The sequence below is a fragment of the Sturnira hondurensis genome, unplaced genomic scaffold (genome assembly GCF_014824575.4).
Source record: "Sturnira hondurensis isolate 20B ecotype Veracruz unplaced genomic scaffold, ASM1482457v3 Scaffold0003090, whole genome shotgun sequence".
Lineage (NCBI taxonomy): Eukaryota > Metazoa > Chordata > Mammalia > Chiroptera > Phyllostomidae > Sturnira > Sturnira hondurensis.
Window position 1 is genome coordinate 6105763 of NW_028075721.1, and position 22085 is coordinate 6127847.

The 22085-nt window shown below is 40.9% G+C and overlaps 1 protein-coding gene across 1 annotated transcript in view; it reads left to right on the top strand.

The window, feature by feature from the left end:
• The window catches only part of CDH8 (cadherin 8), a 339116-nt gene that overhangs the window by 172244 nt on the left and 144787 nt on the right, over positions 1-22085 (top strand). Inside the window, exons 5-6 of the mRNA XM_037041593.1 lie at positions 16033-16200; positions 19689-19876. Coding sequence (XP_036897488.1) covers positions 16033-16200; positions 19689-19876 — 356 coding nt within the window. The remainder of the gene's footprint in view (positions 1-16032; positions 16201-19688; positions 19877-22085) is intronic.

Sequence of the window (22085 nt, forward strand, 5' to 3'; positions counted from 1 at the left end):
AGAGTGAGAAGAGGCACAACAGTAACCTGACCCTGAGGTAGTTAGCATGTTTCGCAGGCAGAAGGTGATTACACCACGCGTTCCCTGGTAGGCAGACAGAGCTGCTTTGGTTCTTGAGTGTTCCACGGCCAGAGCGTTCCCTGTACCGATGGAGAAGTGGGGTGAGTGGGCTGTGCTCACCCCTCCACCCACCTTCAGAAGAGGTGTGCAGGTAGTCCTTCCCTCGTATGTGTTTATTTTTATATCAGATCCCACACAAGCTCCCATGAGAAAAAAAAAAAATATCCATCCATGCATTGAGTCACTGAAAAACATTAAAATGTACTGAAAACCTACTGTGCCTTGGGAGCTATTCTAGGGGCGGGGTAAACATTAGTGAACAAGCAAAATCATTGGCTTATTGTCTGTGAGCTGCTGCCAAAGATTTGTTTGGGCAGAGAATTTGACAGCTGGGTAAGGAATAAGAGGGTGCCAGTGAGGGTGGCTATTGCCTTTGTAAAGGCTGGTCAGTGAAGCCTCACTAATAATTTGACATTTGAGTAGAGATATCACAGTGCGGTCCCACCATCTGCGGTGCTCCTGGCATCCAGTAGGTGTCGCGATTCTAAGTATGAGGCTGTCCTGTTACAACACAGAATCATGGGAACTATTTCTATCTAGTCGTACAGTATTTATTCTACCAAAGTGTTCCAGAGACTAGACAAGGGGTAAGTCATATGTCTGGGGAGTGAAAAAAGACTGCAGCAGGACCATTTTTATAGAAATGAAGATGCTTCAAGCCTTAGAGAATAACTTTGAGAGAGAGGGGCAGGCCAGTTAGATGCTGATGTAGAGCAAAAGCATATGCAGAAATCAAATAAGTGTTATGGTAGAGTGATACACTCTGAAAGCAGCATTCAAGAGAAGGGGTGATGGATTTTCGTGTTGGCGGGCAGTTGCTCACACCTGCCTCATCTTCGGATTGTGAACTGTCCCACACCAGAGAACTGTACCTCGTTGGTCTTTATATCTCCAACCACTAGTGCAGTGCCTGTGTCATTAGCAGTCCTCTCTCAGTGGTCATTGATTTAAATGGCATTATTCACACGTTGCAAAAAATGAGAAATTAAAGATAGTGGGAGATGGAGGCATGGATTCTTTTCTCCTGTCCTGCTGTGGTAAGCAATTAAAGTTAAATTTAAAATGTTTTGACAAAGTTAGCATAAGTAGGAAAAACCACTATGGAAAAAAAAAGTGGATTTTATTTACTCTTTCCTAATTTTCTCACATAAGGATTCTTTGAGTATTAAGTTTACTTACAGCACAAATGGTCCCCTGGAATTCCTTCATAAAAACAGGTCATTTGCAGACATGAAAATAGTGAAGGTTATAAAATTTTATTTGACCCTAACTATATAAAACAATAACAACAATTTCATATTTGGGGAATATGAAATGATCAGGCAAGTAGCTATTGAAATAATGGCCCGTAGGTTCAGAATGAATCAACAACATCCCCTTATAGCTGGACCCCTTTGGGACTCTCACTTAGTAACAATTTCTAGGGGGAAAAAAAGAAAGAAAATTAAACATCTTAATCATTTTCAATACAGTATGCCTTATCTAGTACATAGTGTATTTTTGACTTGTTCTGCAGGTTTTCAGCAAATGTATGTTTCCCACAAGGTTGGATGAGAAAACACAGTGTCGCTTCCATACGTGCCTACCTAGAGAAATGTTGAAATTGGAGTTTAAAAATTCTGAATTCCAACAGAGGTTCTAGTCCTGGGACCCTGAATAAGTCACTTATGAAAGAGGAGGAAAAATGTGCCCTCTAGGCCATTTCACACACATTCCCCTAACTTAACACTTCGCTCGTCTGAGAATAAAAGGTTTATGTTCTTCATTTAATGCAGCAAAATCATGATGAGAGCAGGCAGACAGGTGACTTTTTCAAAGTTCCCCAAAACCTAAATGTCAGGTTTGAAAGTCAATTTATTCTTCTGTCCTAGTCCAAAATGTTTTCTCTGATTCACATCATTTCTCTTAAATATGTTGCGCTCACATGCACATGCAGAGGTTACTTCTAGGGATGGAATTTTACTCGGTATTTCACTACATAAAGTGACATGTGCAGGTAGTGACTGCGAGTTTCTCAGATCCAATGGCTCGCGTCCTTTGTATGGTGACAAGGTCAAAAACAGACAAACACACACACCTCTGGTTCTCTCATTGCCATGAGCAACTGAGAGTCTGAAGGAATTAGTCTTTCAACTATCGTGGGTATCTCTGCTACAGAGAATCTTATACAGTCCCTCCAACCAAGGCTACTAATGCTTAGCACATAAGAGTAATTAGTGAGTGTCCCTTAAATTGAATTGGAGGAAGCAGACCCATGGAGAAGGTACAACTTCAACATCCATTCACTCACATTTGGAATCCGCGCACCAAATAGACATTCCCAAATACGTATGTTCACTTAGGTCTGTTGAAATGATGGCATTAAAAAGCAGTATACCACCAAGTAAAAAAGAGGAGAGAATAGAGCATGAGAAGAAATTGGTAAGAATCAGGAAAAAGAAATAGAAGGGAGGAGTCATATAATTGTTAAAAATTCCGAGCAGGGGAATAAAATACCCTTATTTGCTACAGTTTTAAATTTTAATACGGAGAATGAAAATCACAAGCTACTTGATGTATTTGAAGAAACCAAGCCCTGATATATTTTGACAACTGTCAGGAAGGGAACAATAAATCTATAAACATCTGCTCTTCCTTAACCCTCTGTATGTTAACTCTCGATTAACTGGAGCAACTACCTCAGCTTCCCTTCCAATGATTTTGCCTCCGGCTCGCCTCCCAGGAAGGCCGCAGGCCTCTTGTTTACACAAGTGTAATCATCTCTTTCCCGGAGGGACCTAGAGACCCAGTGCCTGCCTCTCTGTTATGGCCATAAGCATATCTGGATTTCAACATTCACCGTGGCCCGTGCTAATCATAGCTGAACCTGGCCAGTGTGTACAAGAACCATTTAGAATGAACAGCCCTCGCTGCTGACACAGTTTTATGTCACTTTTCTTTATATATTTATTTATATGCTCCTTTGAATTTTTTTCCCCTGCAAAGTAAGTGAGAATCATTCCCTCAGGTTTACAAATGAAAAAAAAAAAAAAAAACTGGAACCCAGAAGTTTGCCAGTGGGGTGTGAGCCTTGTTGCCCTACTTTGAGGAGCTGTTAAATCTTTACAGTGTAACGATTGCTGTGTTAACCTCCCTTGGTTTCTCCCACCACCGTATCCTTAGCTCCTGACACGATGTTTGATACGTAGTAGGTCCTCAACAAACATTTGTGGAGTGACAGAGTTAGTTGTTGTCAGTTATTTTGTGACACCACTTCTTATTCTGTATAAAACAGAGCCCAGGGCACTTTGTGCCACCTGCCCTCTTTGGTCCACGAAGGGGAACGTTGATTGCGTGGGTACAAGTAACTTAGCGTGGGAAAGTTTTTTTTAATACAAAGGAATGAGAAAAGCTAAAACCTGCGATGATATGAAAGAGTGGAAAAGAGGGGTAACTGTCGTACCAGGGGACGGCAGCTGATGGCATTTCTTGTGCAGACCCTGATGTGATTAAGAAGCAAATTCACAGCAGCGTTGTTTGAGAAGCGGCAGGAGGAAAGGAGCAAGAGGGTTCTATTTTAAGAGAGAAGGTGAAGGAGAGGAGAAAACTCACTCTGCTGGGAAGAAAGACAGCCTGCGGTCCCAAAGTAGAATATATGGTGGTTTCAAAAGCAGAACTTGGATAAGGCAATGAAGAGGTCAAGGAGGGTATTGGATTGAAAGGCACAGAAGGAAGGAATGAGGAGGAGGTTGTGTAGGGACAGCGGGGGATCCGTGTTCCTTGAATTATCGTGGGTGAATCAAGTTGTCAGAATTGTAAGTGCTTCTCATATCTAACTTTCAATGCTTGAACGTTTTTCACTTTCGTGCATCTCAGTGTTTGATAAACATCTTTGGCTGATAAGGACAACATGCATTGTAAGTGTGGTAGTGGTAGGAATATGGTGAAGCCCAGTCTGGTTGCTGATCCTGACATGGAAGGGAACTGGGGCCAGTTCTCAGCGCATGTTTGATACTTGTGGTGACAGCTGATTAAAGGAAGACCCACCCCTTCTTGGCCCAAGCCCTCGCTGAAGTGGACTTGCCCTCTGATCTGTGTTAAAGCATTTGGACGGAAAGAGTTGCCCCTCATCTCTGAGCCTTGGACTGTGATTTTATGAATGGGAACCTTACCCAGCTACACCTACAAATTATTCAGTGATCATTTGGTGCTGAATATGCAAAGACCCATGGGGCAAGACATGATTTAGTAGCCAGAAATTTCTCTGAGGATTGGAGGTGAAGGATTTAGTTAATTGAGAGAAAATCTTATCAGCAAAGGCAGTCTCCTTGCCAGGATCTCACTTTCTGCATTTCATAGATATTTGAAATGAGGATTAGTGGGTCAAGTGGTGATTTCTTAAGTGATGTACTGAGTTGGATTGTCTCTCTGGGTTAGAGATTACTCAAAAAAGAACAGCGGTGGCTGCCATTTGAAGCGAACAGGCCAACCTACCAATCAGAGTACTGTGAAGTCAGCGATTCGTGATCGTCCACAACCTCCAATGCGTAGGAGAAACCAGCTGGTGAAATGGGAAGGGCTAAGGAGAGCATTGCATCTATTGCTATCTCAACCGTAGTGAAGCTCTCAATATACATCATCTAACCGGAATCACTGATGTCCCTATTTCTGTATTATTTAGTAGGAACTTTAATTGTCGTGATGGTTGTGACATGTAAAGATGAGGTCAGAGCAATGATCGTTATCATTCGGTGCAGGTGAATGTCTACTTTGCACCAGCAAGCACACTAAGCACCTTATAGGCATGTGGACTTTGTACCTGTCTAGGGCCTGGCACAAAGGAAGTTCTACAAGAGTATTCGTGTTTTTACTGTGATGGATCTTCACAGTCACCCAGAAGCAATATGGTATCAGTGGTAGTCATAGTCTTAGTAATAGTCATCAGCTGAATACGATTTTATTATTGGCTGAATAGTAACATAATATGGGTTATTAACAGATGTTAATAAGCACCATAAATAATATTCATTATCTTTCTTAATCACTGTCTCAAAAAACAAAAAAATAACTACTTTGAGATAAACACTATCTCTATGTAGCAGAAGAGAAAAGAAAACCATATCTCAAAAACACTAAAGAATTAGCCCAGGTTCATGATAACATTTGGAAATGGAAGGGCCAGAAATCACACCCCTTGTGTGATAGCAAATCCTGGACTCCCCAAAATGTCACATTCTACTTGTCTACATTGGCAGGCTGCGATCAACATGACATGATGTGTCTGACCGAGATCTAGGGCCAGAAAGTTCCAACGGGGCAAAAGAGCAATCAGGGCCACTTGGCATTTGGGGATAACGTCGCTTCACTTAAAATCTGAGTCTCTGTTATATGATCTGGGACAATGTTACATGCTTTTTCATGTAATGCGTGGTAGGTGTTAAAACCTCTGCGAAACAGATGGGGAGATGGAGATTGTAAGAGTTGAAAAGAGTTGCTTAACTTTGTTTAGACTCGGGTCTCAATAGCAGCTTTCTTCAGGGGCGGCTGCAAAGCGTGTTTCTCATCTCCTCTACACCCCTGCCATTCTCCTTCACCTAAGTTCTGAATTGCTGGGAGAAAGCATCCAATTTTTCATGACTTTCACTTTGCTTCTTTAAACCACCCACATTTATTATAAGTGTAATTAGTTATTGGAATTATGGCTTAAGGAGAGAATGGAGCCATCATGTGCTTCACAGAAATAATTCCACTTGATTGAGGATCATCAGTTCTGAATAGGAATAATTGCAAGCATTTCAATGTAACGAGAAATTGGTAGTTTGAGTCGCATCGGTTATTGGCTAGTCATGGGTTGATGCTGGAAATGGGGGCCTGTGCAGAATTGCTTAATAGGGAACTCCAGGAGCCACAGAAGAGACAGCCTACACACTGAAGTCACTACGCAGTGTGCGCAACGCCCTGGAAACAGGGCGTCCTTGCTAATTCACTTACAACTATTTCCTATGTCATTCCTTATGGATGTGGATATAGACATCCATGTGATCCACACGGTGAATGAGGAAGAAGTTATAGCTGTTTAGTCAAAGAATACACAGCATTACGAGACAGGAAATTCACATGTAAAGAAGCAAGTTGTACCCAGGGAGATACCTCGTAGAGCCTCCTGGTCTAATGCGAAGCTCTGAAGACTATGGCTCTCTAGCAATACTTTTCAAGCACAAATGAGAAGGGTCATGTAGAATTAAATGTACACAAAATCTGGGAGAAAGAAGTCATGTCTGTCAAACGGACTCGTTAAGATGCTGTGATAGCATAGGAGGAGATTGTTGGAAAAATACTCAAGGAAGTAGATTATTTCACTAACATTAATATCTAAGGTCCTACAGGCACAGATTTAGAACCCTGCCCAGCACAGTCGGTGCGACACTGCCCAAGACTTTTCTCCCTGCTGGACCAGATCCCAAACCCTTAATATTTGTCTAATAAGACATTGTCAGCTAACTAATTTTACCTATAATATTTTAGGAGAATGTGGACAGCATATCTGTATATATGCCAAGAGAAATAACTAATAAAAGAACTTGAAAAATAACAAGTCAGGCTAGGGCATCATTGGTAAAGCATACAGATGAAAACAATTGTTTATCAGAAATTCACCCTCAATTAATTAAATTCATGGAATGTTATTAGGAAACTTAGCTCCTCAGCATTACCCTTTTGTTTGAGTAATCCTGAGATTATCAGAAATATTAAAACACCACACTATAAACTTCTACTCAGGCATTTAGTAAATAACTCAAGTGTCAGTTATAAAGTGGATGAAATGCCTAGAGAACCCCTGGGTTCTTTAGTCTGCAAAGCATCCTCACCTCGTTGGTATTCAGCAAGGTGTTGTGCCCGTCCTCTGGCAAACTGGCGTGACCTTAAGATGCAACTCTTGAGATGGTATGGACTAGCCCTTGGGCATTTCTTGAGCCTTGAAGGCTGTGAGACTTAGGTCCAAATCTTGACACCCTCCTCCCTACTTCCTGGCTCTTTTCTGTTATCATTGTATCTGAACAGCTCTGGTCCCCATAGACATGGCAGTTATTAACCTTTATCAAAGTGTTTGTGGACTCCAGTGCTGAGTCCCCAAAACAGTTAAGAAAAACATTATTAGCACTTTTCTGCCTTTCTTTTCCTCCACGCTCTCCCCTACCTTCTTTCTTTTCCTTTGTGTTATTTTCTTCTCTCCTACGTTGGTTGAGGACTGGTTACGTGCCAGAGATTGTGTTTGGTTCCGGGCATCCAGGGCTGAATGAGACATGGTTCCTGTCCACAGTAATGTATTCTCAGGACAGGTTGAAATCATAGGGAAAGTGGTGAAATGGAAGAAAGACATACAGTAAATGGCATGAGGCAGTTTCTAGCAAAAGTGCAATACATGGAAGAAAAAAAAAAGAGAGAGTAATTGGTTCTACTTAAAAGGGCCTCTTGGCCTCCAAAACATTAAATTTAGACCTAAAGACAGGAATGGGTTCTAAGAGGTCCCATGAAAGCTGTGGGTCGTCTAGGCTGTGTTATCCACACAAAGTTGTGGAGGCACCAAGGGGTTAGGCTAGGAAAGTTTGAAGAAAGGTAAGTACCTTGCAGCGGTGAGCGTTTAGTGTACATATAAATGTCAAATTATTGTGGTGTACAACGGAAACTAAGACAATGTTATAGGTCCATTATATCTCAATTTTAATAGCCATATGTTGCACACAACGTTATAGTAAAAAATGAGTTTGAGTACACATTATGCAAAAAAAAAATTTGTTACCTGGAAATTCCTACAGAGGCATACCATTCCCCTGCCCACATCTGAGGACAGTTTTTATTGCTTTTAGAGAGAGGGGAAGAGGGAGAGAGAAAGAAAAATTAATGTGAGGAAAAGAAACATCCATCGGTTGCCTTTTCGTAGGCACCCTATCTGGGGATCGAACCTGCAGCCTGGGTGTGTGCCCGGATGGAATCAAACCCGCAACTTTTGCTTTGCGGGAAGACACTCCATCCGACTGTGCCGCACCGGCCAGGACCGGAGGCGCACCTTTTTGAAATTGGTGAAGAATGTTCACGTCTTATAGAATGACTGAACATAAACTTTGTTACTAATTTTTTAAATAAGTTTATTGTGATTATACTGAATTGATTCCTAAATTTTATTTACATAAATATGTATAAGTAGGTATACACTTATAAAAAGTGAATGCAAAGTTATGTATAAATATAGATCTCATGAGTGTATATATTTATGAGTGTATAGATCTTATGAGTGTACATACATGTGTGCATTTATAAACACAAATACAAAAATATGCATATATTTACATATATATCTTTGTGTAGAGACCTCTATCTATATATAATAAGATGCACGTATGTATAAAGTAATACATCTGGCTTTTTGCCTCACATGTAATAATACCAAACTCTTGTTGTGCAATTAATAACACTTTACACATAAGATTGGTGAGCCTCAACAAGTTTCAGGGACTGGCCCAAGACCCCGTGGCTGGTAACGCTCCTACCGAGTCGGTTCTCATCCACCCAACCCCAGAGCTGCTTTCTAACGGGCGGAGCCTGTGCTTCCCATCACGGAGCCCTGGGAAGTTTTGGGGAGGGGGATGTCAGGGTGCAGGACATGGGAACCTTCGATTCCTTTACAAAACATGTCACATTGTCTTTATGCATACCCTTTGCCAAATTTTTAGAAGCACATTATACCATCAAATGACCCCAGCAGGCAATAGTTTTAAATGAAATTTAGAAATTATCAGCATTGTATGTTGCTGCAGACATTTCTTACGTAATTTTAAACATCTTCTTATCATTGCATGCCTTGGATCTCTATAACCGTAACCACTAATTTACTGTATGCCTATTGTTGCATACGTAAATCACTTGGCTTTTTAGAATGTCATGCAAAAGAATGTGAGCACAATCTAAAAAAATGTGAAGGGGAAATTTATAATTTCTTTGGAATAAGTTCTTAGTTTTAAAAATACCAAGTATACAAATAAGCCTTTGGTTACTGATATATTTAACCCATTAGTTTTCTAATTGCATTATTATATTTTACAGAAGAGCCAGAGAGAGATGAGAAATTTAGTTTCTCCCAGTACAGGCCATTCTATCACCCATCTGTATCCATCTGTCTGTCTATCTGCGTGTCTGTCATCAATCATCACCCATCTATTTAATTCCCAGAGAAAGGGAGATGCAGGAACTTTTTGTACCTTTTGGAGGCAGGACAGGTATCTAATGTGTCACTTTCTCCTTTGTGATGTATCTGCACAGGTTTGGCATGAGTGAAGTTACTGTATTGAAGGTATTATTCAGTGATTAGGTGGGCATGGGTTGAAGCACCTCTGGGTATTTATCTTGTATCCCTCGTAACTGGTAGAGACCCCACAGTTAGCAGAAACTGGGGGTGCAGTATATGACCTTTGCAAACGACATCACCAGTGAATTTGTGCCACTTAATCTTATTGACAAAAGATCCCTTTTGGCAGATATTAAGATCATAATTGCACGTTGAAATGGCAAGAATTTGCAGAATGACAAGGCTAGTGGTTTCAGAACCAGGATAATGTGCTCCAAAACCTTATTCAAAAGAGGAGTCTAGCGTGGTATTTTATATCAACCGCAATCTTACAGAAGCACAATCCGGGGGACCCACAAAAAGCGAATTACAGTAATCAGACTTCAGAATGACAAAGGCGTTAATCAGTGTCTCCTTGCCTTTCTCATGAAGCCTCTCAATCTGGTGATAGCGTGGAAATTATACAAAGAAGTCTCCGTGATGGACACAAAATGCTTCTCCAATGCTGATACCAAAGACAATGGGGAGGGGAAAAAAACACACACGCGAGTTGTAAATTTGGGGGATGTCTGAGACTGGGTTCTAATCAGACGCACTCTCTGAATGATGAGGCGTGAGGAGCAGCTGGTTGGCACTTAAAAGAACTTAGGCCAGTCTGGGATTTAAAATCTTAAACTGCTGCGTTAGAGAAATCTCCATTTGACTGAGTCATTGTAAGATAAAACAGTATCTTTTAAATAAGGGAAAATGAAGCACCTTAAATATGTGAGAAAACTTGTTTCTCAAAATACAGATTAGTATTCTATCACCCACCTATTCTATCTATCTATCTATCTATCTATCTATCTATCTATCTATCTATCTTCTATCTATATTTCTATCATTAACCATCACCCATATATCTAATCCGTAGTTCTAGTCACAGTCTATTCCCTGTAGGATAATGAATGTCAGTTTCAGAGCAAGATGCCCCCCCCCCCACTTTCCTGTCTGAATCCTCCTTCCAGGGTTCACCTCAATTCCCATACCTTCCCATCCCTGCTCCCCAATGCCAGTTTCTGTTGAATTAAATTCACAAAGAATGAACTGTTCTCATTAATTGCTTTTTCTGATTAGATTTTCAAAATGAAGTTCCAGGGAAACTTCTGAAATGTATTTGTTTATGTTTCTTTTTCCGAATCGACTCTGCAGTTAATGTTATTGAGAATCTAGCAGGGCAGGCTTATTCTCCTGAACACCAATTGTGTTATTATGGGTTTTTTTTTTCCTTCTCAACATGAGGGCCTCCCATTTTCAACAAAAAAGCGTACCCCAAGGATGCCCTGCGATTTACCCAAGGGTAACTAGTGAAGGGGTCTAAATCTAAACCCTGTAACAGTTGCTGAGGTGGAAAGCTGCAAAAGCCAGAGACAACAGGTGTGATATTTCTTTAGCAGATCCACTCCAAGCCATAGCCCGAAATTTCCATTTAAAAACAATACTCTGATTTTCATTTTTGCAAGGTTATTTAGCAAACGCTTACATTAGGGAGTTCTACGCACTGCCCTAGAAGAGAGAATGTTCTTACCCTGCCTAGCATAAACTGAAAACCCGAATTGGTTGTCAAGTTGGTATAATGGGAATTTCAACACCATGCTGAAGCTCTGAGCACATTGCTGGGCATTGACAATGTGTGACTGTAAGCATGCCCGGAGGCCTGGGGACGGGTGGTGCCTTGACCATGACTGCGAACAAAAGGAACCCAAGTGATACCGTGGGCAATGGGAAGCTATTTAAAATTAGCACCATCACAAGGTGTTTTGTATTTGTTTATTCTGGCAAAAGGATATGGGGAGCTCCCATCAGCCTTTTAAAAATCAAAGTGTAAAATGGATAAACATGCCACTTTCTTGAGCATTTTAGCAACTTTTTTTTGTCTTCATGGGTCATATTTTTGATTTCTCAAGTCTGACAGGAAAAACAGCCTTCTTCCTATATTTTCTGCTCTGTGTTGGCTGGTATGTAACACCAAACAATGTATTTTTTCTTTTAATTACAGAAGTTCTCTCATCTACAAAAGAAACCGCCTGAAGCTCCTAGTGCTTGGGGAATTTGTGAGCCAAAGGAAATAATTTATGGAGAAGTAGAAGGAAGTTTTCAGGCAGTTTTTAAACTTGTAATTTAGAACCTTATCAATACGTTGCAATATTTATGCAAGTGGCTTGGCCTGTCTTTTGAATAGGAATAAAAAAAAAGTTAAGTAACATGTATAAATAAGCCTCAACCCAATGGGAAAAAATAGGACTAAGGGTCCTTGTTGTGCCTTTTTTTTTTTCTATCTTGCCTTTACAGCCACAGAGTAGCAGGAAAATGTTCCAGAAACTCTGTCTTGGATTTTCTAATGAGTTACTGCTCGTTGTAAGGTGGAAGCTAGAGGCAGGGGGCTCAGACAAAGCGAGAACTGTTGAAGTTTACCCAGTTTGTACTGAAGCCAGTGAAACATGCTGCATGCCCTAAGGAACCCTGGAGCGACTCCCTGCTTGCCTTAGAAATCAGGAAACCTACTGCCAATGTCGTATAAGAAAAGAGGAAATATGAAGACTCCCAGATGTGCCGCTTCCCAGCGGGGTCATTTTGAGTAGCTAACTTAAGTGAATAGGTATTATTCTCATTTTTAGAGCTAAGGAAACAAATGCATGCCCTGCTAATCTCAAGGAGTGGTCCTTCGGACAGTCTGATGCTATTCATTGAAGCACTTTTTATCAGCAGATGTCTGTGGATGAATGGTGTGCTGAGACCATGTCGGACACTTGGATAAGGGATTAGTATCCTAATCAGATCTTACAGGATTCTGGCAGGAATGGGGAGATGGGCGAGAGTTTAAGGAACTATTGACCACAGTATGGCCAGATGAAGAGAGACGGCCATAGTGTGGTCAATAGTTCCTGATGGCCAAGGGACAGTGAAACATCCCAAGCTAGTAAGGAAAGTGTCGCCATCATCCCTAGGCTTGAAGGAGCAAGGGAAGGGGGCAGTTACTGGACTCTGAGTTGTGCTCTAGCCGTATCCCAAGACAACAACTGCAGAGTCTAACCATGACATTGAGATATTTGGGGGGCCTGGGGGGCGATATATAACCTCACCCTGTTCCACCCTCACATCTTCTAGGGCAGTGATTTCCAATATTTGTCATCTCTTGACACATTAAAAAAATTAATTCCTAAAATTCTTCTGACCCCCCCAATAATAATAAAAGGAATTACCTACCCTTTTTGCCCCAAAGTGACTTCCTAAAAATCAGGTGCCTATATTTGTGTGTAAAGATTTCTAGTACTGAGAATTAGCCAATCAGATGCAAATTTATTATGTCACGTGACCAAAAAGATGCAACTCTATTACACGATGTATATGTTTATGGTTCAAGATGGAGCGTTGGCACCAGAAGGCTATTGTTGTGTTGATGGTTGTCACTTTTTTATTTGGCCATCTCAGGGAAAAGAGGCCAGCACCTCGGACTAAATAGAGAGGTAGCGCGTGTTTTAAAAATTCTTAGCTCCACACCAGTGGAACATGGCTATCCTAGGCTCATGTGCGTTGCTTGAGTCTAACACAAAGCCAGAAAGGAAGTGAGTTAACTGAGACAGTCTGTAAAGTGCACTCGCCTATGCCAAAAGGAGGTACATAATGCTGGAGCGTGAGTCTGGAGAAGCAACTGGAAAGCCTCCAGCATTCTAACTACCATCAGATCAGCACTAAATAGATTCTGTTTGGGGAGGGAAAACGGAGGGAAACAGCGTGGTTGGTAACTATTCTGTGCCAAGGCTGTTTCGTGAATTCTGTCACACAACCGTAGAATACCACAGCAAGAGGCTGGTTATTATCTCCATTTGACAAGACATAGTATTGCATCCTGGTGGGTTTAGTAATTTGCCCGTGATCCCAAAGCTGATGAGTGTGAGAATAATATAAAAAAACAAAAACTTGCTTGACTTCAACATAAGGAACCTCTTGTAAAGGGACTCCAACTTGTCAACACATCTGAGGTAGTAAGAGGTTGCATGCCTCAACAGTGCAGGGCATGAACGTTTCTGTAATAGATGCAGACCCATGGAGCAGGCTCATCACGTCTCGTCGAAACAAATATCTCCATCATGATGCTTCACTCGCATCCTGATATAACTCGTAAACACTAGCCCAGTACGCTATTTTCAACGGAGCCTCAAAACTGTTTAAATTCCGAGTGTCTGAGAGACGTCACTGTTGTTCTTTAACTTACACTCTCATGATACATCATCAACATGGTGAGAGTGACATATGCCAGCCTTTTGGGACTAAGAGCATTGTAACTGTTGTCCTAATGAACAAACCTGAGAGGACTCGAGTGTAGACCTGAACCCAAGTTCTTTGAAAAAATGTTGCTGCCTTCACTGAGAAATTATGGCAGTTTCCTCTGATTATTAAAAACTCCATGTCAAGTTTCAAAGTCCCATGGATGGTTGAAGTGACCATTTAGGTCACTTTAGTTCACAGTGACCTAAACTTTGTAAGCACTCATGTAACTGTCATGGGAATAAAGCAAACTTCTAATCCTTTCTACTGGAATCTTCTCATAAAGAAGATATGCTGAGTTAGAAAATATGTATCCATAGCAGAGTTACCATATCGGTACCTCATCATAATCATAACTAGGTTTTGCTGTTGTTTTTGTGGCTACTTTTTGCTCATATGTTTATTTTCTCCTCAAAAATGTCTCACGTCGATGCAAATCTGACTGATGGCTATATTTCTTATTTTCTTTTCTTTCTGTTTTTGTTTAGAACTGTGTAAGTGTGATATATCAAGTTACATTATAATATAATCAAATCCTTAAACAAACAATTGTAATGAAAGATGTGATGATGTTCCCATCAGTGCTTTCAAATAAGCGTGAATATCGAATTGAATGCTCCCTGAATGGGAGGTTTTGATATGAAAGTCATGTCAAGGTCTCATAGAGTGCATGGGAACTCACGGCTCCTCGCTGAGCCTGCCCATTGCCTGGCTGGATTAGATTTCCCCGGGCGCTCTTGAGCTTCGCCTGCTGCTCCAATGATTCAGGGATTTGAACTCTTCACACACCTTTTACAGACAGCTGATTTAATTATAGCATATGAGTCCCCTACCCCCCAAACAGAATTACAGCTTCAGAAGTGGCCGAGAGCGTGGCTCATCTTCAGTTTGAATTGGACATCTGTGGTGTGCCTGGGTTAGAAGTAAAGGGGAATTATGTTTAATCAGGACAGTTTTCTTTCACCTGGACCAGAGGTATAACACACATCCATTCAAGAGGAATATACTAGGCTAGTCACGATAATTTTTCTTACCGCGTTTAAGCAATCTGGGGAGGGGCATCTCAGGACAGAGTTAAGTAAAAATGCAGGACACAGAAGCATATAGTACCGTTAAAAGATATCTGATTATTCCCTGAAATGAAAAAAGTGGAAGTAACTGCAATATCTATTAATATGGGACTAAGTTACTCATAGTACGTTCATAAATGAACAATAAAAAGTAATGAGTTGGGCCTCTGTGTGCTACCAAGAACATATCTCAGACATATCCATTGTAGGAATAAAGTCCCAGATCAATGCCTATATCATGATCATATTTGTGCTGAAATGTTTATATACGCATATGCATAATTGTATGCATATACAAGTAATGGCCTTAGAATTATACATATATATTAGTGATATTTATCTATGAAAAAAATATAAGGACAAAAAACCTTAAATACAGATTTTCAAAATAAGTTCAGAATCTCTGCACACTTTGAATCTTTAACAAAAAATTAAATTACCATTACAACCCACAAAAAGGCAGATAGACAAAACCACGAAAATGTATCAAAAGAAAAAAACACTGACATTTTAGCACTGATGGTTTTATGTAATTTTATATAATTTGATATTTTGCCCTGTTTTCTTTTTTCTATATCTTTCTATTTTGTCCAATATTTATCTATTTGACAATAGAGAAGATGTAAGTAGGCAATTAAAATATAAATGCAATTGCACAGTACCTTAGGATTTAGACTCTGGACTGCATTAATTCTGATTGGTGTCTTATTCATCTGAATTGACTCTAATATTGCATTTACTTCTTTCATCTGTAATGTAAATATGAGCTTCAGAATAATTTATTTTTTACCTCAGAGCCTTCAAGCTATTTGTGTATTTACTCCTTTCCTAGGGGAATTGGAGTCTGTGATAAATTGTAGGATTCTTTCACTTCTGGGATTTTCCTGGGTAGATGAGGCTGTGTAATGATTTATTCTTTAATTTGGTAAGCAAGAGTGTGCCGCAAAGCTTACTTTCAAAGGTCTATTTTCGCAACTTCATAAAAACATTACAAAATGGATTTTTGCAAGTTATCTACTTCTGTCTATGACTACAACCTTTCTTACTGTTGGCTCCATAAATGTATACCAATTACATGTCAAAACAAACAAACAAACAGTTATCTGAGTGGGCACTTGTATGGACATATATGTGTGTATGTGTGTGATTCACGTATTTATTTCTGAATGAGCTCTCTGTCTGAAAGTCGTTCTCCCATTTTTTTCCCATCAGCAATTATAAAAACTGCCCTTCCCAATATGGACAGAGAAGCCAAGGAGGAGTACGTGGTTGTTATCCAAGCCAAAGATATGGGTGGACACTCCGGTGGTCTGTCGGGGACCACGACACTAACAGTGACCCTTACTGATGTTAATGACAACCCTCCAAAATTTGCCCAGAGTAAGTGAATTTCCAGCACTGGATGAGAACCTAAATATGATGTTTTCATTTGACTCTATATTCTAATTTTCAGCAACATCCACAAAGCCAATTGCAACCATTGAGTACTTATGACATGCAAGGTATGGCAATTCATAAATGGCAATTCAGATATGTACATGAAACAACCAACTCTCTTGTTATTTGGCACTAAATGCATCCTCATTTTACTGTGAAAGACGTTGAAAAAAATTTTCTGAAGATCGAGCATGTAGTTGAATAGTGGAACTGGGAATTAGAACCAGCGTGTGTGATGACAAGATACACACTTATTTCTCTCTTCCTGGTACCTTCCATTAACAAAATTTGAGAGAACGATGAAAATGTGCCTGAGATATTATTCTATCAATAGTTTCATGTGTTGTATGAAAGAAACTAAATCTCTAGTGTATGGGGTAGAAAAGGCGATATATAGTACATTTGCTGCAAAAACACACACTTTCCCTCAACTGCGGGGACAACAGCGACCGTGGACTGTACTGTCCCTGCTGAAGACATGCTCTGCCTCAGAAACCCGAACAGCATTCTAGGGAGCCACCACCAGGGAATCAGGGACATGGGCAGCATTTGCCAACTTTCTTTTACTCGGACAGAACCCTTTCCTGTTGAGTATTTGTCGGAGTAACCTGCCACAGTGAGGTGTTTTGGGAAGGTCTTTCAGGCATGGAGACTCTTGTCTTGCCGTATGAAAGATGACTAGAAATTCATTAGACAAGTTGAGGTTGGGGGATGGGCGTTGCACCTCAAAAAAAAAGGGTGTCCGAACACCCCATGGAAGAAGGGTGCACACAGGGACAGGATGAGAACAGATGGACTGTCGCTGCCACTGAAGCACATGGGCTGGGGAGTGAGGTGAGTCAAGAATTAGCCATTTAAGGACCGTGACCTTTATGCTGATGCCACTGGGAAGCATGAGAAGACTCGAGTCATAGTCTCTGATCCCAGGGAATCAGAGGAAATGAAATCTGGCCTTTTCCCACCATCTTCTCCACATGGCAGCCAGGTAAGGGGCGATTATAATCATCCATGTCAAAGGGGTTGGCAGCCCTGGCAGGCCAGGGTGGTTGTAGTGGAAATAGGGAAGAGGGCATAGTCGTGATAGGTATTTGAGGGGTAATGATAACAAAAATCTGAGAATAGATTGCATTTTCAGTTGAGGAGGTGAGTTCCGTTTCCGACATGAGAGATTAAATGCAGGATGGTGCTTTGGGCTGGGATAGGAACTACTGTAGGAGAACTGGTTTTTGAAAAGAGAGAAGAGAGGACCCAGAGGAAGAGAGGGAGAGAGGGAAGGAGAGAAGTGGGTCTTGCGAATGACAGAGTTGAGATACCTTTGGGAATTTATCTTCAGAGATTCCGAGGTAGAAAGAACAGAAAGGACGAATTTTCATTGAGAAATTTCACCTCTGGCCATTCATGAATCTGACAACAACGGAACTCTCTTTAACAAAATTATTAGAATGGAGAAAGCCATTTCTCTTATCCTTCCCCAATTTGTTATTTCCTCTCTGGTTGCCATTATAGTTAATGCTCTCATAGGCAAGTCTTCTTTCTCAGAAGAAGGATTCTTTCAATTCAGCAGTGGCCGGTGAGTTTCAGAAGTGCTCGCTTTCTTGGTGGTAATAACTATTCACTGTGATCACACTGATAGAGATGATGGCAGTGAGCAGAATAGAAATGGATAAAGAAATGTCCCATTTACTTGCTTTCCCAAGACTCTCTGAATCAGAACTAGCAGCAGAGTGAGGTCCCTTGCTGTCTTATTTACTTGATAAGCATACCTGAATGAATCATCTCACGCCTTACCTGGAAAATAAAGTTTGAAGGAAACAGAATCGTTACACCAATTATGAGAGAACTGGGAGACTTGTGTTCAACGTAATGATTTTCAGTGTCTACCTCCTGGCAAAATACTTGGAAAGAACATTTTATTCCCCAGTCCCATTATTTCATGATTCTAAGGGACATTTTTATGTCATCATTGAATAAAAGTGTCTTAGTGCTAGAAGGAAACCTTACCCATCGTCTGAACTAATCTTGTTACAGTGGGTAAAATGAGCGTTAGTTTATCCAAGGGACTCAGTGATTGAGTTCAAACTACATACAATTAGGTAATGTTCTCCAGATTTAATTTTTTCTTCTGGGTTTATAGTTCATTGAATGTTTATTTTCCCCTCATTTTTGTTGCAGTGGGACTAAAACTTCCTGGTAGTCTGGCTCTGGATTCCCCAGAAACAGGCACTGAGATAAGAATTTGATTATAAGTAGTTTATCTTGGAGAGGATGCTGAGACAGGCCGGTAGGGAAGTGGGGATGGGTGTGAGAGAGAGACGGAACGTCTCTCCTGTGTATCAGCGAGCCCACTACCACTGTGGGTGGCTGAAGCTGTATCCCCTTGGGGCAACTCAGGAACGAATACTCAGTTTCTACTGTAAGTAAACAAGCAAAAAAAAAAGTAGAAATATTATTCTTCCAGGGAAAGGAGGAGCCTGGGATATGATATACCAACTTGTGTGAGTTTTTGAGAGGTGCTCTGATGGGCACTAATTCTCTGACAGTTCTGGGCTGACAGGAGAGCACTAAAGTGAGTTCTGAAGGCCAGAGAAAACCCTCAGGCAAATCCATGCAGGAGTTGGCAGTGAGGGGCAGGGCGGAGATGCACCGAAGTGGTACTAGCCAGGGGTTATGGTTCCCACAGCTTTCCCTACACCAATGACAAGGAGTAACACTAAGAAAACAACAATTAACTAAGGATGATTCGAAGAAAAACGCCGCTGATTAGATACGTTTCACTGTCCCCATAGGAGAAGGAACATGCACTGTAATTGTATTTTGCCTAGAGAGTTTGGAAGGTAGGATTTCTGGTGTTCAGAGCAATGAGGAAGAACTTTAGTAACAAGAGGAGTGCTTCCTGTGTCTGAACAGCTTGCTGCAGGGCAGAGCAGAAGTTTAGTAATTGGATTTTATCAAAAATGCCCTACGAGTCTGTAAATATAAAGATAACTTCAAAACCGACTTTCAGTGTGTTACACGTTGCATCTTTCTGTGCTGAAATTAGCTTACTATTTTATGTTGGGCAACAATGACTATCCCCACAGGCAGCCAATGTGATTTTACAGTAAATTGGACAGAACATTCACGTAGAGTCACTCATATCTTGATATAACTCTACTCCAACTACATACTTGGTAAACATGTCGTTGAATCAGTTTCATATCTCAGAAGAGTCTTGAAGAAAGATCCCTACTTCTTCTGTGATCTCTTTGTCTTTGACTCATTTAGAATATTGTATATTCTGTAGCAAAAGGATATTTTTTTGCCCTTGACACTTTAATGGTGGCATTTACAGGGGTGCCCAGACCAAAAGAGGTACCCAATAAATGTTTGCTAGATGAATGGATGGGCGAATGGAATCCAGGCAATGATCCACTTCTCTCCTCTTTCCTAAGGTTTGTATCACTTCTCAGTACCTGAAGATGTGGTTCTTGGCACTGCCATCGGCAGGGTCAAGGCCAACGATCAAGACATTGGCGAAAATGCACAATCGTCCTATGACATCATCGATGGAGATGGCACGGCACTCTTTGAAATCACCTCTGATGCCCAGGCTCAGGATGGCATTATCAGACTGAGAAAGGTAAGCTAAGGGAGATTTATTCACATGCAAAACACCTCTCTGGCCCTTGAGTTTTGAAGTTTGGAGAAGTTGGGTGGACTTTCTGATATAATCTTAGAGCTGACAGAGGTGTTGCTTCTTTAACTGTGAAAAAACAGAGTTTACTTTATATCTCAAACCCCTTAGACCAGATTTAATTTGTGTTTATTGATTTTAGAGAGACAGGAGAAGGGAAAGAAAGAGAGAGAAAGAGGTTGATTTGCTATTCCACTCATTTATGCATTTATCGGTTGATTCTTGTATGTGTCCTGACCGGGGCTCAAACCTGCAACCGTGGTGTATCAGGGTGATGCTCTCTAACAGCTGAGCTCCCTGGCCAGGGCCCCCCATGACCCCACTTTACATAACAGCTAAAGCTCTGGCAGAGTCACCATGGTGGTGCTGGCCTCCCATGGCACCCATATTTCTCTCCCATCTATGCCACACTGCCTTTCCCTAAGCAGCAGGGATGTGTAGAGAAGTCAGAACTTGAAAAGCAACCTGCAAGCAGTGGGAAGTTCTTGTTCTTTTAAGAAATTATTTGAGGCATATTATCTATAGTTCCAAAGAAGAAGTCCAGGGGAAAGAAGACTCAGTTGCCCACAGAGGTGGCTAGTTCAGTGGCTTTCAATCCTTCTATTAACCCTCTCCATATCTGCCCTCATGCTTCCTGGGATATCTCCACAGAGTGCACTGAAGACATGTTTGCAGGCGCTGCTTTTAGGGAAACTCAAAGGCAGAAGTAGCATCAGCTCAGGCACTCTGGCTAGTTTGAGGCACTGGGCAAACAGGGCCAGTCCTGCTACCATCGGCTGCTCCCCCACGCATCAAACGTCCAAGCATCATGCATGTTCAATGAAGCTCATCTTTGCCTTGCTGCCTGGTGCAGGGTTACCACTGTAGAAACATCTCCACTGATAATGCACAAAAGATGCATGCAATTTATGACTGCTTTCGCCAGCAATCATTTCTTTGTTAGTTGTGAAAAATTCTGTACAACACAGCCCATATTTATTTCTCCTCATGATATCTACAGTCATCAAAATGTTTAGAACAGAGAGTTTGTTATTTTTATAGACACAGGCATGTGCAAGGGAAGACACCCTTTTACTCTCCACGGGAGTATTTTGTTTAATATTGTTCTTCATATCTCAGTTGTGAAGTAGTACAAATTAATTTTAAGTAGTGTTGCTTGTTCATGCACAAGGAGAGAGATGGTGAATCACACTAGTGGGAGGCCCCAATTTTTCCTTTTCTCCTGATGAGTATCACATTGGCATGGCTCCAACTTTATTCTGCAATTCTCTTTTCCTTGCACTGAGTCTGCCTTCCATGTTCGTGCTCTTAAAATCCCCTGTTGAAGAGATACTGGCAGAGGAACCTGGAGTTTCCTGGATTTTCTTTTATATACAAAATAATAAATTTTAAGATCAATTTTGAGAAAAAATGGCTGCATTTTATTTACAGCTCTCTACTGAGCAACACCACCTTTCTACTCGGCATGAGTTTAGAATTAAGCATTGTGAAGTATTTAAAAACTCGTGTTTAAAGTAGAGTGTAATATATTTATGCTTGAGTCAATTATGGAATAACCCAAAGCCACATTTTCCTTGGCTAATGATTCCTAATGTCATTTTTATTGTTATTATGAACTGCTGTCCTTTGTTACCATAAGGTGCTTTTATAAACTGAAGCAATTAGCCATTGGCTGTCTTCTTATTCACTGTTATGCACAAACTGAGAAGCATACACTATACATCTTAACACCAAAAACACGTGTGTTGTACTCTAGAGAACACTGGGTAGGAGCTGTGTTTCCACAATTTATGGTCCTCCTTTTTGTCTGATCAAATCCTAAGAGCACCAGGATGTTTGGGGGTACATTATCACTTTGTTGAGAGCCAAGACTTAGGCAGAACATCATCTGTACTTACCAGTGTTTCTGAAGAATTTGAAATTGCCAAAGTGTTACCGCAGGGATGACTGGCAAAATGCTGATGTCATGTCATCTACTCACTGGTACACGTGCCAAGTAATTTCAGAATAGACAGGGAAGTGCATATTTGTCTCGTTTACTAGAAAACATTCCAGATGAAGTTAAGTCCCGCCAGCACTGAATTCAATGATAAAAATCAGTACATCATTTTAAAACAAGAATACATATACAGAGCCCATGAGGGAGTTCTGAAGG